Source organism: Camelus bactrianus, chromosome 8 (genome assembly GCF_048773025.1).
Source record: "Camelus bactrianus isolate YW-2024 breed Bactrian camel chromosome 8, ASM4877302v1, whole genome shotgun sequence".
Taxonomy (NCBI): Eukaryota; Metazoa; Chordata; class Mammalia; order Artiodactyla; family Camelidae; genus Camelus; species Camelus bactrianus.
In genome coordinates this window covers 20,558,856-20,579,838 of record NC_133546.1, presented here as the reverse complement: position 1 = coordinate 20,579,838, position 20,983 = coordinate 20,558,856, and the positions used below count along the sequence as shown (strand labels likewise).

Below are 20,983 nucleotides of genomic sequence, written 5' to 3'. Positions count from 1 at the left end.
CTAGTTTGTTGTACTTTTTAGATTCCACATATAAGTGATATCATACAGCATTTGTCTTTCTCTGTCAGATTTAATTCACTTAGCATAATGTCCTTCAAGTCCCTTCATGTTGCTGCAAGTGGCAAAATTTCATTCTTTTTTATGGTTGAGTAGTATTCCATTGTAAATACATACCATATCTTCCTTATCCATTCATCTGTTGTTGGATACTTGGGTTGCTTCCATATCTTGGTAACTGTAAATAATGCTGCTATAAACAATGGGGCTGCTTAAAATTTCTTAATAATCTGAGCCTCCATTTCCTGATCTATAAAATAAAGATAATAACAAGACAAATTTCAGAAGTAGCTTTACTATGTAGTGAATAAAGCCTAAGTTCAGGGCCCTGGCAATATGTTCACATGATCAGATATTTTTGTAAAACTTGCTATATTGTATATTTTTAATAGGTATATCCTCCAAATTGTGAAATGTCATACTCTATCAAAATTGGATCCTTCTTTTTTCATCTGAGAGGTTATATCAAAGATTAAATTAGATAGTACATGTAAAGCTTTAGGATTATACATAGAACATAGGAAACACTTGATTAATGTTCATTATCATTATTATTATCAACAGTCATAGGAAATTTGCTTGTGTTTATTTTTTCTATTGCTACATATAATTGAATATTTTATATCTTACAGTATGGGTTAGGAGTGTTTAAGAAAGAGGTTAGTACATTAACAGAATCTTATTGGACTCAGCAAATTTGAAAAGAGAAATAGTATGAAATATATTAATTCAAATATTCAACTTACTGATACATGCTTAAGAAGGAGTAACTTTCAGACTTTAGTCAAATCATGTTTGCATTTTGGTAAAATAAATCCAAGACATTTGTTCAGAGATTACTGTGATACTATGCAGAGTAAACTTCCCAAGTGGCTGTTATATACACTTGTCAGGTGGCTATTGCAAGAAATGATGGTTGAACTCACCAGAGTAAACGGTTGAATTCACCAGAATTACATATATCAGAACTATACAGAATCACCTAACTATCCAGGGATTTAGCAATATATACAAAGATGGTCATGCCAATTTCTGAGTCGTAGTTTCACAATTTAGGACATATGGTCCCTATTTTACATTTACAATGTACATCACATTCAGAGGATATCTATTTCACTATGCATAATACAAATGTCATCATACTTTTTAATCATATACTTAGAAGTTACAAGCATAAGCTATTTCTGTAAATTGTGATTAATCATACAAAGATTAGCTCCACCTTTTCAATTTTCTATTATTTTATTCAAAGGCAATATATACATGTACTAGTTATGAGTAAAATTCACCAGGAAAATATGATTTGTATTTCAAATACTTGAAGTTTGAATATTACACTCGAATCATTGAGTCAATAAAGAAATTTATGTCATGCTTCAAGATAAAACAAATTTAAGTTAAATACGCTAGAGTTGGCTCTAAAACAACTTCAATTTTGAAGCAATATCAATTTGTACACATACAGAATTTCATTTTTGGATCACTCTTAATAGGAGTAATGCATACATTTTTTAAGGTCATTTAAAGTCTTGTTCAGAGAAAAATGCTAGCTTTGTTTGTTTTGCCTTTTCTGAGTCATTCGTGGAATAGTCTAAGGAATTAGCTGAGCTATAGGAAGAGAAAATTGTTTAGTTCTGCGCTACTTGACAGAGGTACAAGAGTAAGTTCTTTCCAGTTAGTGAGTTGAATGGCCAAAATCACAGTGCCATTTCCTGCTTCACGCTGTGCCCATTCTGTAACACAGAATTGGTCACCATATTCTTCGCATTGCTTTTTATGGATGTCACGCGCACTGCAGTGGAGCTAAGTAGGTAGCTGGTTGATCTCTCTTGATAGGACTTCCTTCCACAACAGAGCTGGCTATTGAAATGCCTCCTGAAGCTTTCGCTGAGTAGATAAAGAGCAAATGGATTGACACAAGAATTGCAAAAGCTCAGAACACGGGCAACTAAGGTGACGATCATGTGGCCTAGAGATGGGTCAATCTCATTATAGTTGAAAGACCTATACATGTAAAGGATGTGATTTGGGAACCAACAGAAGACAAAGCAGCCGACAAAGACCAGCACGATTTTAGCCAGGCGTTTCCTTGTTTCCATCTGCAAATATAAGGAAATAGTCTCACTGATTAAAATGAAAACAGAGCCAGCCACATCCTAAACACATTATGGTACAAAAGACGTAAAACTTAGCATGCAAATGCATCCCAAAACACGAAAACAATTTTTCTCATCTAGGTAATGATTTTAACAATTTGATGAAGCCTATTTGGCCTGGTCACTGCACTAGTTTCACTTTAAAATATTTGACAGCTTATAAATGGCCTTCATGTTAAAATTGTGATCTTAAAAAATCTCTTATTTTTAACTCATTTCCTTTAAGTTAAAGTCTTATTGTGATCACTATAAATATAAATCATTTCTGTTTGTAATCCATTGAATTATAAACCACAGAATATATTCAAGCTTCGATTTTTTTATTTTAGGGTATTTTAAATAGGATACATTGATCTACTGAAATAGGATATGACTTTTTTTAACCCTTATCTATTTAAAAAAAGAAAACCTTGAGATTTAATTTAAACTCCTAACTCTCATAAATCAAAAGCATCTGACATAACTGTCAATTCTATAAACATTACTATGTTAGGCTACCCATGCTTAGAATGAAAACAAAAGTGTTTTCTTTCTTTTCACAAATTCACCTATTATGTTTACTGTTTCATAAGAAGGTCTTCAAGAATGTGATAAATACACAAAATTCAAATATTGGATCTTAATCTTTTTTAATCTAAAAATCTTTTTCTAACATCTAGGGTCCAAAGCTTAGCTCACACTTGTCTAATTGGTTTGACTATTTAAATAAGGCAACATGAAAGTGAAAACACAATTTACCAAGATATTTATAGTAGATAATATATTTTTTCTGAGCTAAAACTATTGGTAGATGACTAGAATATGCCAGAGAAGTCTGGAAAAGTTTAGGATTGAAAGAGATCTGATACTGGGGAGTGGTGACAGTAAACAAAGTTGCAAGTGAAAAGGAGTCTGGTTCAGGAAGCAGAATGTGGTACTGCAGATGTAACCTAGAGGCAAAAGTTAGGCACCTCGGCCATATGAAGGAGGTGGATGTGAAATTTACTTTACTAAGCAGGGTCCTCCCTAGCAGATGGGAGCACAGGAACAAGAATTTCCTGGCAGTCTATACTTGGAGATTTAAATATACAGAGAGGCTGTTGGGGTTGAAATTACATCTTGGCAGATGTCAAGCCCAGTTACTCAGCCAAACTTTATAAGTCCTAATAGGGAAATTCACAAGAAACAAACAAACAAACAAAACAAGGCAGAACTAAGGCCTTAAAAAACAAACAAAAAAAGTGGAGGTGAGGAGGTTAAGAGGAACTCAACTTTAGAAACCAAAGCAAAAATTTGGATACCCAAACTGAGATGCAAATTGGGTCCCAGGGCTTGGAATAAAAGGGTTGTGTGTAAAGGAAAAAGCACAGGGAGACTGATCGGGACACTTTTGCATCAATGATGCCAGGTATTGAGATAATAAATCTATTGATTTTTCTAACAATTACTTTAATGATTGGTTAACAGTTTAGGACTTTAGAGCAGGTGTGGATCCCTGATGCTGATGGACATCAATAAACAGAGACCAGCTTCCACACAAGAAACCTTTCCCAGACTTAGTGTCCAGAGCCCCAGCCTCTGCCTCCATCTACAGCCCAGAATATTTTAATCTGTGATTCATCTGTGATTCAGCTCATTTTCATTCAAACTGGGGAGCAGACACTCATAACCTTCCTTAAGCTCAATACCCTTTGGAAGAATTTTTAGAAGTGCACAAGTGTACAACTTGAAATTGTCCCATAATTGCAGGATTAACACAATTTTGTGAATTAACACAATTGGTTTTACCTTAAATTAGTACCATACATTATTTAGAGAAGAAAGAATACATAAGGTGCTTATTACATAAGGTAGTATTTTTTTTAATTAGTGTATAATCTTTATCAGAAAAGCTATAAAGTTGAATTAGACCAAGCACAAGTACCAGCCCACCTTCCAATCACTCTCACTCTTGTCTGCTGCCCTCTGTTCCCAGTCTCCCATTTTGGCATCCTAGCCAAACCTCATCCCCAGATCCCAGGCACTGTCCTACAGTCCTTTCCTGATGCATCCCCCCCTCGGACTTCCTGTCATCCTTAGTGAGCTAATGGGCGAAGAAACAATAATAAATACATATATATACTTGTAATGTGAAAATGTTTCTGGTTTGTTCCATGTTTCTTTGCATAAACATTTGCACATAAACAAAACTTTCAAAGACGTTAATTTCTAATGGGCCCAGATGACAGATAATCTGAACCTCAGGGGACTTTTACAGAGCTATGACATGGTGACGCATTAGAGACAATTCCTGGCTCCTCAACATCCCTTCTAGTTCAGGCCAGTGCACATCCCAGTGCGCTCTGACTGCTCTAATCGTTCCTGGTGTTGAAAGTCCATGAAATAGAACTCAAAATAGCACTTACTGCATCTACCAGCACACCCCCAACACACCGCACACACCTCCCAAGAGTACCTGTTTTTTGGTGTGTTCGTTGTATTCTCCTGGAAGGTTATGTGCACTTTTAATTAAGGTCTTTGCAATATGATAATAATAAACACTAATAATAGCAAGGGGTATGAGGAAATAGACCAAGAAGATGAGCACTGAATGAATCTTTGGATGTAATTCATCCGTCTGAGAGTAGGGTATACAGGCTGTGAAGCTGCCGTTATCCAAGCCACCGATGCGCGCCACTTGGGAAAACACCGCTTCGGGAACAGCCAGCAGCACAGAGACGACCCAGATCCCCACGGCTTTGGCACAGGTCCACAGCACCGCGCCTGACGTCTGGATATCCATGGGGTTTACAATGGCTTTGTACCTGGGAAGACAGTACAGCTCAAATTACTCTCTTAAGAAAGAAAAATTAAAGAGAAAGAAAGGAAAAGAGAGAGACAGAGATCTTACTTGCTAAAAAACAGGCACCAACACCCCATTATTCCCAAACTGTTAACTAAGTGTGTGAATAACTAAGATTCCAGTGTGTCTCTCTGTCTACAAGTCATTGGGAAAACTTCAGTCTTCATTCAGTTAGAAATGGAAGTTATAACTCTCTCATCCTGATAAGTTTGCCAGAGTAGATCCAGAATGGATCCAGATTGAGGAATACATCCAGAATTCTTGGTTTAAAAGTAAGAAACCTAGTGGGAGCAGAGAACATGGATAGAGAAGACCTTTTCAATAGGGATGATTGTTAGCTTGCAAGGGAACCTGGACCTCTTGGATCTTATCCTAAATAATATACATGTGACTGATAGGGATGTTTTACAAATTCTATAAAGCCAGAAATTATAGTTTAAAACAACAGTATCTGAAGTGTCACTATTAGTGCTAAAGCGTAGCATAGAATTGTCAGAAAATATGCTGTATGCCAATCAATGTTTCATATGAATCTTCAAAAGGATAAAAGGCAAAAAGTAAAACAATACAATCCAAATTAGCATGAACATGTTTAATCATGCTTCTTTCAAATATTTACAAAAATTTAGAAATGAAATAGTCCCTCAGTATAAAAACTGTCTCACTGAATGTAGTGGTGTAATAGGTATGTGTAAAAACTTGATCTTTTTCTTCTAGGTAGTTTCAGCAAGATATCCCTAATGGAAAACTAGACAGCATTTAATCAAGAGGCATAGAAAGAGAGCATAGCTACCATTCATATATTAAATATCAGTCAATAAATATACTTCTCCATTAATTATTATTTTGAATCTTGCTTATTATATCTGTGTACAGTCTAAATTTAATGTGAAGGGGTAATTAAATATAATCATATCACAAAATATATTATGAAAATTAGATCATTTTTTAGCTCATATAGTCATCACAACATCTCAACATCTCCATCGGCATATCTCTGGAAACCTTTCTAGTTGCACTACCCAATCTTTTTATTCTTTTTCAAACTATCATATATCAGAGGCCAACAAAGAATCTAAATATGAGCAATCTGACAAGCATAATATGAGAAAGGTACTGTGGAAGCAGGAGGAAGAAAGAGAGAGCGAACTTCATAAAGAAGTGTAGACCTCTGTGTCGAATACTCTAAAAGTAAATAAGAAAGCTCCTTGAAACCAAATCCTGTGTCTTGCTTGCTGTTGTATCTCTACGGTATAACACAACGCCTGGTCCACAGTAGGGTCTGAATACGTGTTTGTTGCGGTATTAAGGGAATGTGGTCTGAGCAACAAGGAGGTCACTTATAGAGAGCAGTTTTGATAAGAGTGGGGTGGTAGTTGCTTATTAGGTTGAGAGAACAGAGGAGGGAGATGAAGACACAGTCTAGTGTAATGATATCCACGCTGGATCAACCTTCAGGATCACCTAAAAAACTGAAAAAAAGATAAAGGGATTAGGTTTCTCCCCAGATTTGCTGGTGCAGAGTCTCTAGGATGTAATATGTGAGAGTCTGCATTTTATAAGATTTTTCAAGGGATTCTGAATATAAGCCAGGTTTAGAAACCACCTTTCAAGAAGTTGACTTCCGCAGTACGCATCTTTCCACAGGTTTCCTGTGAGGTTGTCTGGTGCTATGGGTGGAGAGTATCTGGAATCCAGCAGAAGTTTGGTATTTGGAGAATCAGATGCCTGCCCTTTACAATATGCTACATCATGTTTTAAGAGTATTGATATCCACAGCTTAAAAATGCTTTCATCTTGTTTCATTTGATAAAATAATTCTGAGCAGCAAAACTGATTAATATTGAAAAAGTCAATGAAACTAAGGGATAAATGATCAAATGTTTTAAGGATATTAATCTATAATAAAATTCTGAATTTTATTCTGAATAAAATTACTAAGATTTTAATTTAAAAATATCTATGTTTTTCACCCAAAAGAGTGTCTAAGACTATACTTAACCTTTGAAAAATTAATGTCATAAGTGAGATGTCACTTGAGAAAAAATGAGAAACACTGGACCCAATTACAGAAGGGTTAGAAATTTTATTCATTCTCTCCTCAAAAAAAAAATCACTTTGTTTTTAACTCATTAAAATGTATGTCTTAAATGATATGAAGGTTTCACAAGGAGAATAACAACGAAAAGTCATCTAGATGAAGGCACCAGGTTGGAACTAGCCAGTCTATGGTTAAAAGAATTAGGGAAAGGCTACAGAAAGCAGAGATCATCTTGATGAATTTTATAATATGCTCGTTTTGCTCCCCACTTCAATGCCCATTTCCTGATAATTAACTGCACGTGTGAATAAAATATCGATTTGAATTAGTGAGTCATATGTTATCTTGACACATAGGTAATATAGTAGAAGTAGTTATGCAGCAACCCACAGTTTAGAAATGCATGCACATGAATTGTTTCATTTGATAAAATAATTCTGCACAGTACGACTGATTAGTATACCCATTTTGCAGAAAAATTCATTGGGGCTACGGGATAAAATGATGTTCAAATGATCACAAAGCCAGTAAGCAGAAGAATTCTTCATACTTACATCTTCACACCTACATAATAACATATATCTCGTGACTACAGATTCTATGTATTTTTTTCAACTCTAGCAGGGTGTACAACTGAAGAATCAAATGCTTTATCTATTCTATTCATTTTTAGGCATTCAAACTCCTTGTCCATTTAAAATCAATAGCATTTTTACCTGGAAAGACATTTTTACAGTGGAGAAACTAAGCCTCAGCAGTGCTAGCAAATAACATTTCATATTCTTTTAAATTATCTCTAAAAACTGCATTTTCCCAGAAGTGTGTAAATGTCTATAATCATCTCTATACATCATTTTCATAATCTAAAACTGGTTCCCAATGAGATGTTTAATGTTTAGTTCTCTCTGAAAATGTGGTTCTTTTCCAAAAATTTATTTGCATTAAACCATAACCATTAAATTTTTAATTTTCAAAATATTCCCCCAAATTTCCACAAATAATAAAAGAAAGTAGAGAAGAAGGTCTACGTTAGAGGTTGAAAGAAATTCTTAATGAAAATCTCTAACTCTTGTACTAAATACTGGATCAACTCTTTCCGGAAAAGAATCCTCTACACCTCATACCAGCATCAGTTTTTCCAGAAATGTAATAAATAAACAAATAAAAACTAAGATCTTTTAAGTAAGAATTGGTTAAGAATGAGAAAATAAAAATGCAGTGAAGGTTATTAAAGACCTTAGAAATCCGTCAAACCCTCCTGAGCCATCAGCAATTGGAAGGACCAAGGTAAAATGTTACTTTGGGTTTTGAAACACACACATAAGGACCTGCACTGCTTGTGACAACTAACAATAAGGAAACTGTTGAACTTCACTGTCTGACCTCATGTCTCAGCCAGAACAGGTGGCCCCTCTTTAAATGCATCACTGCAGGCAGAAGACTGAAAGGTCTATCTTAGAGGGTTCTTGTATCCACTGTGATAGACAAATAGAATCAGCATAAATGATAAAATGAGAGGCTTGTCTGAGGTGTGGTAACAAGAACTAGTGAGACAGGCAGAGCAGTGGAGCAGTGCACTGAGCATCTGGTTGCCCCACCAATTACTAGTGTCCTTTCTCCTCCTTGGGTCTCTCTCTGCTCTATATTCTGAAAAGGAGGCAATAGGACCCTACCTTAGGTCCCTCACCTCTGGTTAAAGATACTAGTCTTATTTTGCAAATGAGGAAAATATTGCCTTATGGGTATGAGTTTTGTTCTTTCTTACCACTTTTTCTCAACTAGAATACCTGGATGTAACAGATGCAGGACTAGCACCCAGATGCCATAACCCGCAGTGTGGTGCATCCCTTCCTTACTTACAGTGTGTCCTAAAGGTTTCAGATCAAGGTGGATGAATATCTTCAAACACTATAAAGTACTCTATAAATTATGGCAACGGTAGTAATATTGTGAGAATTATACAGCACCTCTCTAATTCAATTTGTGAGATTCCTTCTAAGGAGAAGGGAAAGGGAAATAATCTAGAAGTATTAGAGATTAATGAAGAAAAGATATCTGATTCAGTGAAGATTTACTCTGTTAATTTTTAAATTAAAAACTAGCACATTAAGATTACGATTCATCTTGTTTCTATGGTTATGTAAAAATACCAGCTGAGCACTCGTTATGCAAAACAAAAATTTTCCCTTTTTGAATTGGCAGCGAGAAGGCGCTCATAAAAATGGATGACTCAGATTTCACCAAGGTATGGGTCACCTTATATTTTTCATCTTTTATTTTCCATATACTTGGTTGTCCCCCCTTTTTTATTCCTGTTGTATGTTATTTGTATCTTTATCTTTAAGCTGCCTTAAATTCCTTTGGAACAAATTAAAAAATAGATAAGTCATCACTCTGGTATTATGGATTATCGGTAGGGTGAGTGGGGACGATTCTCTGGGGTATGAATGACCAGCGTGAACTCTCCAAAATAGCTTAGAAAGCACACTCTGAGCACCAGTTTTAGCATTCCCTGAGAGACAAGGGCTTCTCAGTGTACTGCCCAGGGATGCGGACTAAAGAAAGCACCTCTAATCAGGGCCAGCTGGTTAATAAGACCTCAGCTTTAGTCAGGAGTTTTGGTGGCAAACCAACAAACAGATAAAGGCACTTCTTCTCACCACCAGACAAAGACTGATGAAAAAGCTTCAGAAGGTCTATGAAGTGTTAGACCTAAGGCCCCCATTGGATCTGTTTCAATACTCTAACAAATAATTACACCGATGAAAATATGTTTGCCTAAGTATAATAGCCAAATAATTTAATGATTCAAAGTTCAGCCTAAGAGAACTAGCTCAGTTATGGAATTAAATCAGATTTTCCTAACTAGCAAACAAAAGCTTGAAATTATTAATATATCAGCCCATCAGTCAGATCTGGTACAATTTTTTTTTTGCATTCAATCCAATATTGGCTGTTTAGTAAAACAACATAACCTAGTACATTAAATTAATATTAATTTCATTTTCATTATTTTATAGATTTTTAAAATTTAATTTATAAATGCATTTTAGTTAGCAGTTATATAAAAGACCAATGATGTGAAATTTTTTCCTATAAAGGAAAAAGAAGAACTCATTCTTAAAAGTACCTTGCATTTGAATGGTTTTTAGATGCCAAAAATGTCTTCAAGAATCAAAGAAATAATATTCTAAGTTTGGAAATGTAGCTACTATAATAGATAATGAAGGGGATATTAAAATGGCAACTATAAGTAAGTACAGTTTCTGGGGCTCCACCCACCCAATATCACATGTCACAACAGTAGGGGTGGGAATGTGGTGTGTCTGTGTGCACGTGTACGCGCGCGCGTGTGGGTTGTTCGATTCATGATACAACAGAGAATATGCAAATACTTTTAAGCAGCTATTTGATGTAAGCAAGAAAAAGAAGTACATTTTCAAAATAAAAACAAAATAAAAATTCATCAAGATGAAAGTAAAAATAAACTGAGAGCACGACTATCAGCATTTCAGATCACGCCTGTCTCTCCTCCTCCCATTCTCGTTCTCGTGTGCCACTGAGGCACAGCTACAGGGGACACACATGACTTTTCCTAAAGATGTATCAGCTGAAACTCCTCAAAAGAGTTTGGAATGTCAAGACTTAATAATCGCAAGTACCAAAACATGTCACCCATACCACCCTTTGGCCATATCAAGCAAGGTGATTAGGGCCTCAAGGTAGATTCATAAATATTGTATTTATTTCAGTGATGCTGTCATCAATAATATATAACATTTAAGCCTCCAGTTCACACTGGGATATGCTTTCCAAAATCTATCTTCCTGTTTCTTGTTCTACATGACTGTGATTCTATTTCTAAACTCCCTACCTTTGTTTTCTTAGGTAAGGACATTTAAGCCATCTCATGAAGATGGGATATTTGGTTTAACAAACTGAATTTATTGTTTAAAGGCTCTAATAGCAGGAATTTTTGTGTTTTTTTTTTTTTTTACTTTCCCTATTGCTTCAACTACTTCTTAATTTTGAATTCAAGATGTTTCTTTTATTTTGCAGTTAAATTTTACAAATTTCTCTCATCATATTGAATCTAATGAATCAGCTTTTGCAACCATTTTTCTTGTTTTACTCTTGGGTGCTTTGTTTTAAACTTAACTTCTCAGACTGCCATTAAGTAATGAAAACTATTAGTAACTTCTTATCCTTGGGAAAGTGATAATGGGGCTTAAAGGTGAAAAGTCCAGGCTTTGAACTGGGTTCAGATATTGGCTCCATCACTGTGAGATCATGAAAATGTTGCTTAATTTCAACCCTTAGTTTTCTTCACTTTTAAATGGTAATAATAATAATGTTTATTTCATAGGGTAATGAGGATAACAAACTCACACCAAAAAAGTGAGCATAGGACTAAGTGCAATTAGTCTTATACTAGTTTCCAAATCCACAAGAAATCAAAATATTTAGTGAGAGAACATGTGGGGAGATCAGATACTAAGCAACACTTGATTACTATGTTCTGGAAGGAAAATAGAAGTCTAGACAATATACAACAAAACATTCCCAAACCATTTAAGTGAATATTGGAATATATTGTGTAATTTTATCATTAGTAATTTCAGTCTCTTAATTTCAATTTCCCAAACGCACACTGATAAACATGAGTAGACTCTGCACCAACTAGAAAAAGCAGTCCGGCTTTCTTTATCATTGTTTTTAAGGTAGCCATGCCGTGTTTACAAAGTACGTGCTACACATAAACTGGAAAAGTCAGTAAATATAAAGAACAGCATTTTCTCTGACCTTGGTTAGAGCCAATTTATCTACGTGCTCCCATGACAATAGACTGAGAAAAGTGCTATGAAATAAACTTTAACCCTAGGTCTTGCTACTAAGATCACCTTTAGAAATGAGTGCATAATGATAGTAATTTTAACTACTACAGTGATAGCTATTCATTAAGTTTTATTCTAATCATTAAATAGAAGTTTTTTAACTCTCTAATTAAAATGAGTCCCATAAAGAAGGGCAACTAAATTAAAAAGTCACATTTTAATTATGGAATTTTGAAAAGCCTTTTTAAAAGATAATAGGAATGCTGTCATATAACCCAAATGAGGTGCATAATTTACCCAATGTCACTCATCTTTACAGGAATGTCGTTTTAGAAAGAATATTATGCAAACTAAAAAGTCAATAGTATTTGACTTAAAAAGACAATGGCTCTCAGCTCTCCACAGAATATTGTCTTTCCTTCAATGAAGATTAACTCTTCAAAGCCAAAGTGATGTAAGGGTATTATTGCAAATACCAGGAAATTGAGGATTCATTGCTCATTAATAACTTAATATGCAAATTAAAACAGGAGGACAGTGAATACCACCTTAATCATCCAATTTAAATTGTTTACCTAAGTAGCCTAAGTCAACACCCCACCCCTAAGGGAATTAGACCAAGGCTCCTTGCAATGATGCTTAATTATACATTTTGCCCCAACCCCATCCAGACATCCCTCTTGCTTAAATTTGCCCAAAGTCATAATTATAAAAAGCCTGGGATGGTGGCACTTGACCTAGAGTCAGCAAGACTGGATTCTCCTCCCAGTTCTGCCAAGGGAACTTATGTTCCCTGGGCCTCTATATCCTCACCCTGAAAACTGACACAGTCGAACTAGTTGATCTACAAAGTAGAACAGTGGACACTTTCCACCCTTAACATATGTGGAAAGCAGATGTGACATTAAAGATGTATTTGTGCGGCACTGTTTTAAGATACTAAAATTTGGTACCTATCTCTTTGCGGGGGGGGGGGGCTATCACTTGACTTGAGGTATTAAAACAAGAAGAATGCGTAAAGCCATGTCTGAAGAACACCTACAATTCCCATTGTTTTTGCTTCAAATAAAACAGCAGAGTTAAGTTAGTAAGTATAAGTGATGTTCCTCCCTATTTCAAAAAAAAAAAAAAAAATCAAAATCAAACACGTCCCTAATATTAAGACAGATAGCCTTTACCTTTCAGGTTATTGAACTATTGAGTAAGGAAAGTGCACCTCTAAGTTTTTAAGGACACACAAAAAGCTTCTACAAGATAGTTGCACGGCTGCACATTTGTTCTATGACTTCTCTATGAAATGGATGATAAAGATTCCCAAAGTGTGTGGAGGGTGGAGGGCAGTGGGGACGCTAGGCTATGCACTTTTAAAACTACTTTTAAACTAGTGCAATTTTAATTATTTTTTAAATAAATTTTTCTTATACTTTTTTAAGCTTCACATCTCAGTCCATTTTCACTCATTTTACTCTAACTCCCAGAAACAGTCTCTCTTCCTCTTCCTCCCAGCCCTTCCTTCCTCCCTCCCCTCCCCAGGAACACTCCCCACCCCTCTCCGCTGCTTTTCTACTCCCCCGCCGCCACCTGTGCCCTTACCTGTCGGCGCTAAGGGCAGTGAGAGTGAACACGGATACCCCCACGGAGGTGAGCTGGATTAGCGGGATGAGTTTGCAGCCCACCTTCCCGAACATCCATTCATCGAAGAAGTAGCGCGAGGCATCTACCGGGACGCAGGTGAGCAGCAGCAGCACGTCCCCAGCGGCCAGGTTGGAGATGAAGATGTTCGGGACGCTCCTCATGGCCCTGTTGGTGATGAAGATCTTCACCAGCATGATGTTGCCCAGCAAGCCCACTGTGATGATGAGCAGGTAGAGCGATGGGATCACACAGCGGATCACCAGCTCTGCCGTGGTTCCGTGCGGGGCCGGCAGGAAATCCCCCTCGGATACCCCAGGAACGAAATCGCTCTGATTCACTCCAGTGATCTGGGAGAGGTTGGAAAGAGACTCAGGGGGCATGGTATCCTTTCCAGGAGAGTCCGCTGGAATTTTCATACGATCAGAGTCCGCTGAGAATTTTCATACGATCAGCCCAGCAACGTATCTTGGGTTTAATGGCATTCCCTCTCGCCAGGACAAGTTTACCGCCCGCGGGGAACCCGTCACACTACCTTGTCCCGAGGAGGAAGGCGCCAGTGAGAACTGTCCACACGCTCCAGCGTTTCACTTTTAGAAGGGGCACATTGGCTCCTGCTGGCTCCGAATTTAAAAAAAAAAAAAAAAAAAAAAAAAAAAGCAAAGCAGTTGAGCAGTTGTGTCTTTGTTTCAGTCATCAATGGTTTGTTCCCGTTTATAGCTAGGAGAATAGCCCTTTTGTGTGCAAAGAAGTACCTGCCAGACCCTTCTTGGGGAGGGGAGGAAGGCCTCCTGTCGCTGTCCAGCGAAACACAGCTGAAACGCTAGAACTAGCGTGGTGAGGTTGGCACTTTGCTGGTCCCACAGCTTTGCTCTTGTTTCTGCAGTTCCTGTTGCACTGTGTGGGACTGGAGGGGCTCTGAGACCTCTCTCTCACACTGCTTCTCTCTATAAATCCATCCTTACCCGCCTCCAAGCGGGAGGAGCCCCAGACAAGAAGTTTGTGAACCTCTGAAGATCTGGGGACTGAGCTGGCAAATCCCTGATGCCATAACATTGAATTTAGGAAAGAAAAAGAGTGACAAAAGAGGAATAGAATTCCCTCCTTACTTTTCTTCCTTGATCCACTTTTCTCTCTCCAAATATAGAAACTCTTTCCTATAGCTGGCATATTATTTTAACTGATATTTTATTGAAATATAGCACACATAGAGTACACAATTTTTAAATATACAGCTCAATTTAATCACTATTCAGAACTGACAGTCTAACCACTATCCCGTAATATAACCACTATTCATTCTACCTTTTATCATGTAAGGTTAGTTTGCCTGCTTTTGTGCATCATATAAGTGGAGTTATACATTATTTAATCATGTGTCCAGCTTCTTTCATTCAACAGTCTATCTGTGAGACCCACCCATATTTTTGTGGGTAGTATTTTTCATCACTGTATAGCATTCCAGTGTAAATACACCACAGTTTGAGTATCCTTCCCAATGTTGATTGACATTTGGATTCTTTATAGCTTTAGCTAATTTGAATAGTATTTCTGTAAATATTCTTGCATCTGTCTTCTGGTGCACATTTGAATCCCAGATGTGGGTTTGCTAGGTCGCAATGATTGAGTATGTTCAACTTCAGCAGAATTTACCAACTTTTCAAAATGAATTCCAAGTTTTCTCTTTTGGAAACTTACTTGAAAATATCTCTTAAGGCTGAACATACGCATATCTATGACTAAGCATTGCCACCCATGATTATATACCCAATATCTATCTGATACACTATTTTTAGTAGAATGTCCCTAAGAAAAAATAATTCTCCAAATTAACCCCATTTGAGTCTAATATAAACTTCTTAGAACTGGCACAGTTCTCAAGTTAGCTGAATAAAAATTTTTTCATGAGGGAAAAACACTTGGCTAGTTCTTGGTTATAAAGGGATAAAATTGAATGATAACAAGGCTAGCAGTCAAGAACTACCTGAAATGATCTAGCCATAAGCTGATGAAATATGCCAAGCCATTTATAAAATTTAAGCAATTTTTTCCAGATATTGCTGACCAAGAACAGCACTTAATTATCATAGTTTAATTAGACAAGGTAAACATTTGCATTGTAATCAATTTTATGTTTTTCTAACTCAATTTCAAGTCTTAATCACACTCTTCTTGGATTTCATTACTTAAAATAATCTGTTACTGAGGTTGGTTAAATAGAATGTTCATATAATATGATTGAATATATGTTAATGAACATTTTATTCATATTTATATATCATATATCAAGGCAATTAATATTAAATATAAGTTGAGAATGCCTTTAGGAATTTTATCTTCAAAGTTATTTAAGTTTTCACTTTTAACATCCAACCTCATTATGCAAAATAAATTAACAACAAAGCAATCTCTTAAATTATGAAATCTCTCAACCTTTCAAACTACAACTATCCAATTTAATCTATTTTGTATGAAAACATATTGTAGTCTAAACTGCTGTATGAATAGCTGTATTTTCTTCTGACTATGTCTAGATGATACTAAGGATTTAGATGATAAAAATATTTAGTCTAAAACTGGATTAATAAATATACAGTTGCCTAACATTGTAGAAATAAGGCATCTGAATTATTGATTTTTTTTTTCATTTCAAGTGAATCCATATGTATTTACTCAAAAGCTTGGGTTCATGAGAATGGAGACTATAATGAATGTTCTAGTAATAATGGCCCTACTGATGCTTTATTAAAATATGTTATAAAATTATTATAATTACATATATATTATTTAAATACATCACCAAGTTATATATAGGTACATGGGTATTGTTGCATTTGTGTAGAATCAATATACATCAGAGATAAACATCTACTAAAGGGACAAACTTTTTTATTGTAGTCAATGTACCATTTGCTACATTAGGTTTCTTAGAGTCATGTCTAATTTAATGTTTATAAATATTCTATGAAGTTGGTATTTGAGTCAGTTTTACATACGAGAATATCAAAACTCATAGAGGCAAGATAACTTACTTGATTTCATAAAGACATCAGTAAAATTGCATTTTGAAGCTTATTATATTTGACTTCGAAGTCTATTGTATCTCATTGTTCTCAGAGAATAAAACTGCCTTAAAAATGTAAATTATGGAAGGATATGTTTTTAATACTGAGATATTCAATGTTTATAAAATATACATTATGCATTTCACTGCCCAAAGCTGAACAAAATCTCTCCAGAACATATATATAAACATTTCTTGTTGTTTCAAATTTATGCAAATAAGCTGGAAACCACAATCAAAAATAAGGACAAAATCAGTCAATTGAAACTAAGCCAATAATGGTACAGATGATGTAATAAGTAGATAGGGACATTAGAAATGTTAGTAAAAACTTATTCCATGAGTTTGAGGAGGAAGAGGAAAACATTAGCATTAAAGAGAGACATGAAGAATATAAAATTATGTATATTGAATTTCTACAGAGGAAAAAACAATGTGTTGGAAAATAAACTTCATAAGATTAACAGCAGATCAAATACTGCAGAAGAAAAGATTAGAGAAATTGATAATACTGTAATAGAAACTGCCTAAAATGAAATACAAAGGGAAAAATAGTGAAAAAAAATTAACAGAGTATCAGTGCACTGTGGGAAACTTTCAGTGGCCTAATATAGCTGTAATTAGGTCCCTGAAGGACAGGAAAAAAAGAAAAAAAATTTTAAATATATGAAGAAGTAATAGCCCCCAATTTTCCAAATCTGATGAAAGCAAATCCCAGGCAAATTTGAATGAAGAAAATTCTACCAAGATTAAAAACTACTTTTCCCACTAAGGTCAGAAATAAGGAAAGGATGTCCTCCTTCACCATTTTTATTCAACATTGTACTCTAATTCCTACAGCTGCAATAAGATGAAGAAAGAAAGTGAAACATATACTGATTAGGAAGGAATAAATAAAATGGTTATTGTTAGAGAATGACATGATTGTCCATGTAGAAATTTTTTAAAACTCAACAATAAAAAATTACTTCCTATATTAGTAATAAGTGATTATAGCAAGGTTACAGGATACAAAGCTAACATGGAAAGTTGCTTTCTTACATACCAGCGATAAACAAGTGGAATTTGAAATGCTATAGAAGAATAACTCAGGATAAGGAAAAATGATGAAAGGATTTGATTTTAAATAAATTCCTTTGTAAAATGGAAGAGGAGAAAAAAACATGTCCCAATTCATTCTGTGAGGCCAGAATTACTCCAATACCAAAATCAGACATGGACATTATGAGGGGAAACAAACCTACAAACCAGTATATTTCAAGAACATAGATATGAAAATTCTTGACAGAATTTTAGCAAATAAACTCCAGAAATATTTCTTTAAGAAAAAGATACTGTATCATGACAAAGTAGAGTTTGTCCCAGGAATGAAACATTTGGTTTATCACTCAAAAATCAGTGGGATTCACTATACTAACGCACTAAAAAAAGAAAAACCATATTAACATCTCAATAGATGCAGAAAAAGCATTGGCTCAAATCCAACATCAATTTTATACTAAAAGATTTTAGCACATGAAAAATAGAAGGGAACTTTGTCAGTATAATTTTTTAAAGTAGTCACAAGAAACCTGAGCACTATACTTAACAATGAAAGACTGAATGCTATTTTTCCTAAGCTCAGGAGCCAGGCAAGGTGTCTGTTCTTATCACCTCTACTCATTGTTGTTCTAGAAGTTCTAGACAGTGCATCAAGGCAAGAAAATCAATGAAAAGACATATTTTTTTACTTCATATGATTGGAAATGGATTAAAGTTCGGTGCTAGAGAGACTGGTAGTTTAGTTGTCAAAGTAAACCTACTCGCCAAACTTGACCTATATTGGGAGGGAATGTTTGGGGAAATAAATGAATAAAAAATGAATTATAGAAGATGAAATAATATTTGGAAATAAAGGAGCTAACAAATTATTCAAAAGAGAAAAGTAAATACAAATTTGGTGATTTGCAAGATACTCTGAGCAAGTTAAAAATTTTGTCTCTTATCTTTGATTCATATACTCACAAGGGTAAATCACTTTGTTGGCCCAAGCCTTTGCCATTAGTGAAACAAAATGCTATGGAGTGTGAGGCACTATATCTGTGCAACATTGTTACTAGAATGACATATTTCATATTTATTTGATAAAGCACAGAAATATTCATGCTGGGTAAATGAAGGATCACTAATGTGGTTATCTCTTGGTCTCATTTTACTGATTATATGTGCTATCAGAGGACCTTTTTGAGACATCTTGGTAATATCTACCCAAGATCAATTCTTATGGATCCTATTCAATAATGGGGCTGAAAAACATTGTATAATTATAAATTTTGATGATGAACTGTTAAGAAAAAATACCAGGTTATCATAATAGAATGTTGTCTGCCACTTATCCAACATGTCAAACTGTTATATGTCAAAAGTTTCTTTTTTTTTCTTTTTTCAAGAATATAACATAGAGATTGTTGAAACAGACGAATTGATAGGAAACACAAGTGGGCTCACTGAAGACCACATCACCTGTAATCACAGTGGCCTGTAGGGGACCCCCAGACACACACAAATAAAAGTGTATAGAAAGGATCATGTGAGTTTATCTTGGGAAACACAGAAACCTTCTACGTGTGTTTTCTAATTTCACTCAAGCAGTTAGTATACAATGGATACAACATATACAGCAGATAAAATAAAATGGGACTAACATGTCAAAGAGACCACTAGAGGAAATGAGACTAAGAATAGATAAATTAGCATAAACATAATTTACCTTAATGCGAAGAGGCATTCAGAGGATAAAACCTTCTTGCAAGAATGTGGTACTCCATGGTATCCTATTCTAGGGAGAAGGAAATGATAGCAAGCTTCCTAGTCTGGTCAAGGAGCTTTAACTAAATTTCTATCAAATGGGAGAAATGTTAAGAAAATGTGAATGAACAAAACGGTAGGAAGGAGCCTGCACTCTGAATCAAACAGTGCTTTTAGATGTATTATTACAAATAGAAGCAGAATTAGCCCAGGATGGGATCAGTTCAGGTTGACCGAAGTTCCTCTCCCTGTGTGTTCAACCAGGAACACAGGATTCCCTCTCCCGCCAGCAGAGGAACAAATCATTAAGCACCATGAAGAATCACAAGAACATGGTATCACACACACAGAAAAAACAATTCTCCAGAAACCGAATTTAAAGTCATGGAACACTGTGATCTAACTGATAAAGAATTTGAGACGCTATCATGAAGAAACTCAATGAGCTACAAAACAAAACAAAACAAAACAAAACAAAAAAAACCTCAGGAAAGTAGTTCAATGAGCTCAGGAATAAAATTCATGAACAGAAGGAATACTTTACCAAAGACTGAAACTCTCAAAACAAATCAAACAAAAAATCTATAGTTAAAAACTTCAATAAGTGAGATGAAGAATGTATTAGAGACATTTGCAGTAAACTTTGTGGCCCTAGAGATTATCATACTAAGTGAAGTAAGTCAGAAAGAGAAAGACAAATATCGTATGGTATTACTTATATATAGAATCTAAAATATGGTACAAATGCACTTATTTACAAAACAGAAACAAGAGATTCTGAGAAAAACGACTGAAGCTGAAAGTATCACACTCTCTAATTTCAAACTACATTACAAAGCTATAGTAATCAAAATAGCATAGAATTGACAGAAAAACAGACACATTGATCAGTGGACAAAATTGAAAGCCCAGAAATAAACCCACACATACATGGACAATTGATTGTGACAAAGGGGCAAAGAACATACAATGGAGAAAAGATTGTCTCTTTAGTAGTGTTGGGAAAATTGGATACTACATGAAAAAGAATGAAAATAGACCACTATCTCACTCTATACACAAAAATCAATTCAAAATGTATTAAAGATTTGAATGTAAAACGTGAAACCATAAACTCCTAGAAGAAAACATAGGCAGTACATTCTCTGATATCACTCTTAGCACTATCTCTCTGGAGATGTCTCCTCAGGCAAAGGAAACAAAAGCAAAAATAAACAAATGGGACTAAATCAAACTAAAAAGAAGCTTCTGCGCAGCAAAATAAACCACTAACAAAACAAAAAGACAACCTACCAAATAGGAGAAGACATTTGCAAATCATATATCTGATAAGGAGTTAACCAAAATATATAAACAACTCATATAACTCAACAAAATCCAACCTGATTTTAAAATGAGAAGAGGACTTCAATAGATATTTTTTCAAAGAAAATATGCAGATAGACAATAAGTACATAAAAAGATGTCCAATATCAATAATTACTGGAAAAATGCAAATCAATACCACAATGACGTATCTCCTCATGCCCACTGGAATGGCTATTATCAAAAAGGCAAAAGGAGAAGATGTGCAGAAAAGGGAACACTCAT

At 35.2% G+C, this 20,983-nt stretch overlaps 1 protein-coding gene across 1 annotated transcript; it reads right to left on the bottom strand.

Annotated features, from left to right (window-relative positions):
* Positions 1-1,467: 1,467 nt before the first annotated feature.
* Positions 1,468-13,968, bottom strand: NMBR (neuromedin B receptor). Its single transcript, XM_010965648.2, has 3 exons — positions 13,504-13,968; positions 4,648-4,996; positions 1,468-2,156 (listed from the first exon to the last, which is right to left on the bottom strand). The coding sequence occupies exons 1-3, from the start codon at positions 13,959-13,961 to the stop codon at positions 1,755-1,757; spliced, it is 1,209 nt and encodes a 402-aa protein (XP_010963950.2). The 5' UTR covers positions 13,962-13,968; the 3' UTR covers positions 1,468-1,754.
* Positions 13,969-20,983: the final 7,015 nt, after the last annotated feature.

Excerpts from the sequence above, each read along its gene's own strand:
- NMBR (XM_010965648.2), bottom strand. The coding sequence starts at position 13,961 with ATGAAAATTCCAGCGGACTCTCCTGGAAAGGATACCATGCCCCCTGAG. Across the intron at positions 4,997-13,503 it reads ACTGCCCTTAGCGCCGACAG|GTACAAAGCCATTGTAAACC; the intron begins GTAAGGGCACAG and ends CTGTCTTCCCAG. Across the intron at positions 2,157-4,647 it reads ACGAACACACCAAAAAACAG|ATGGAAACAAGGAAACGCCT; the intron begins GTACTCTTGGGA and ends TTATATTTGCAG.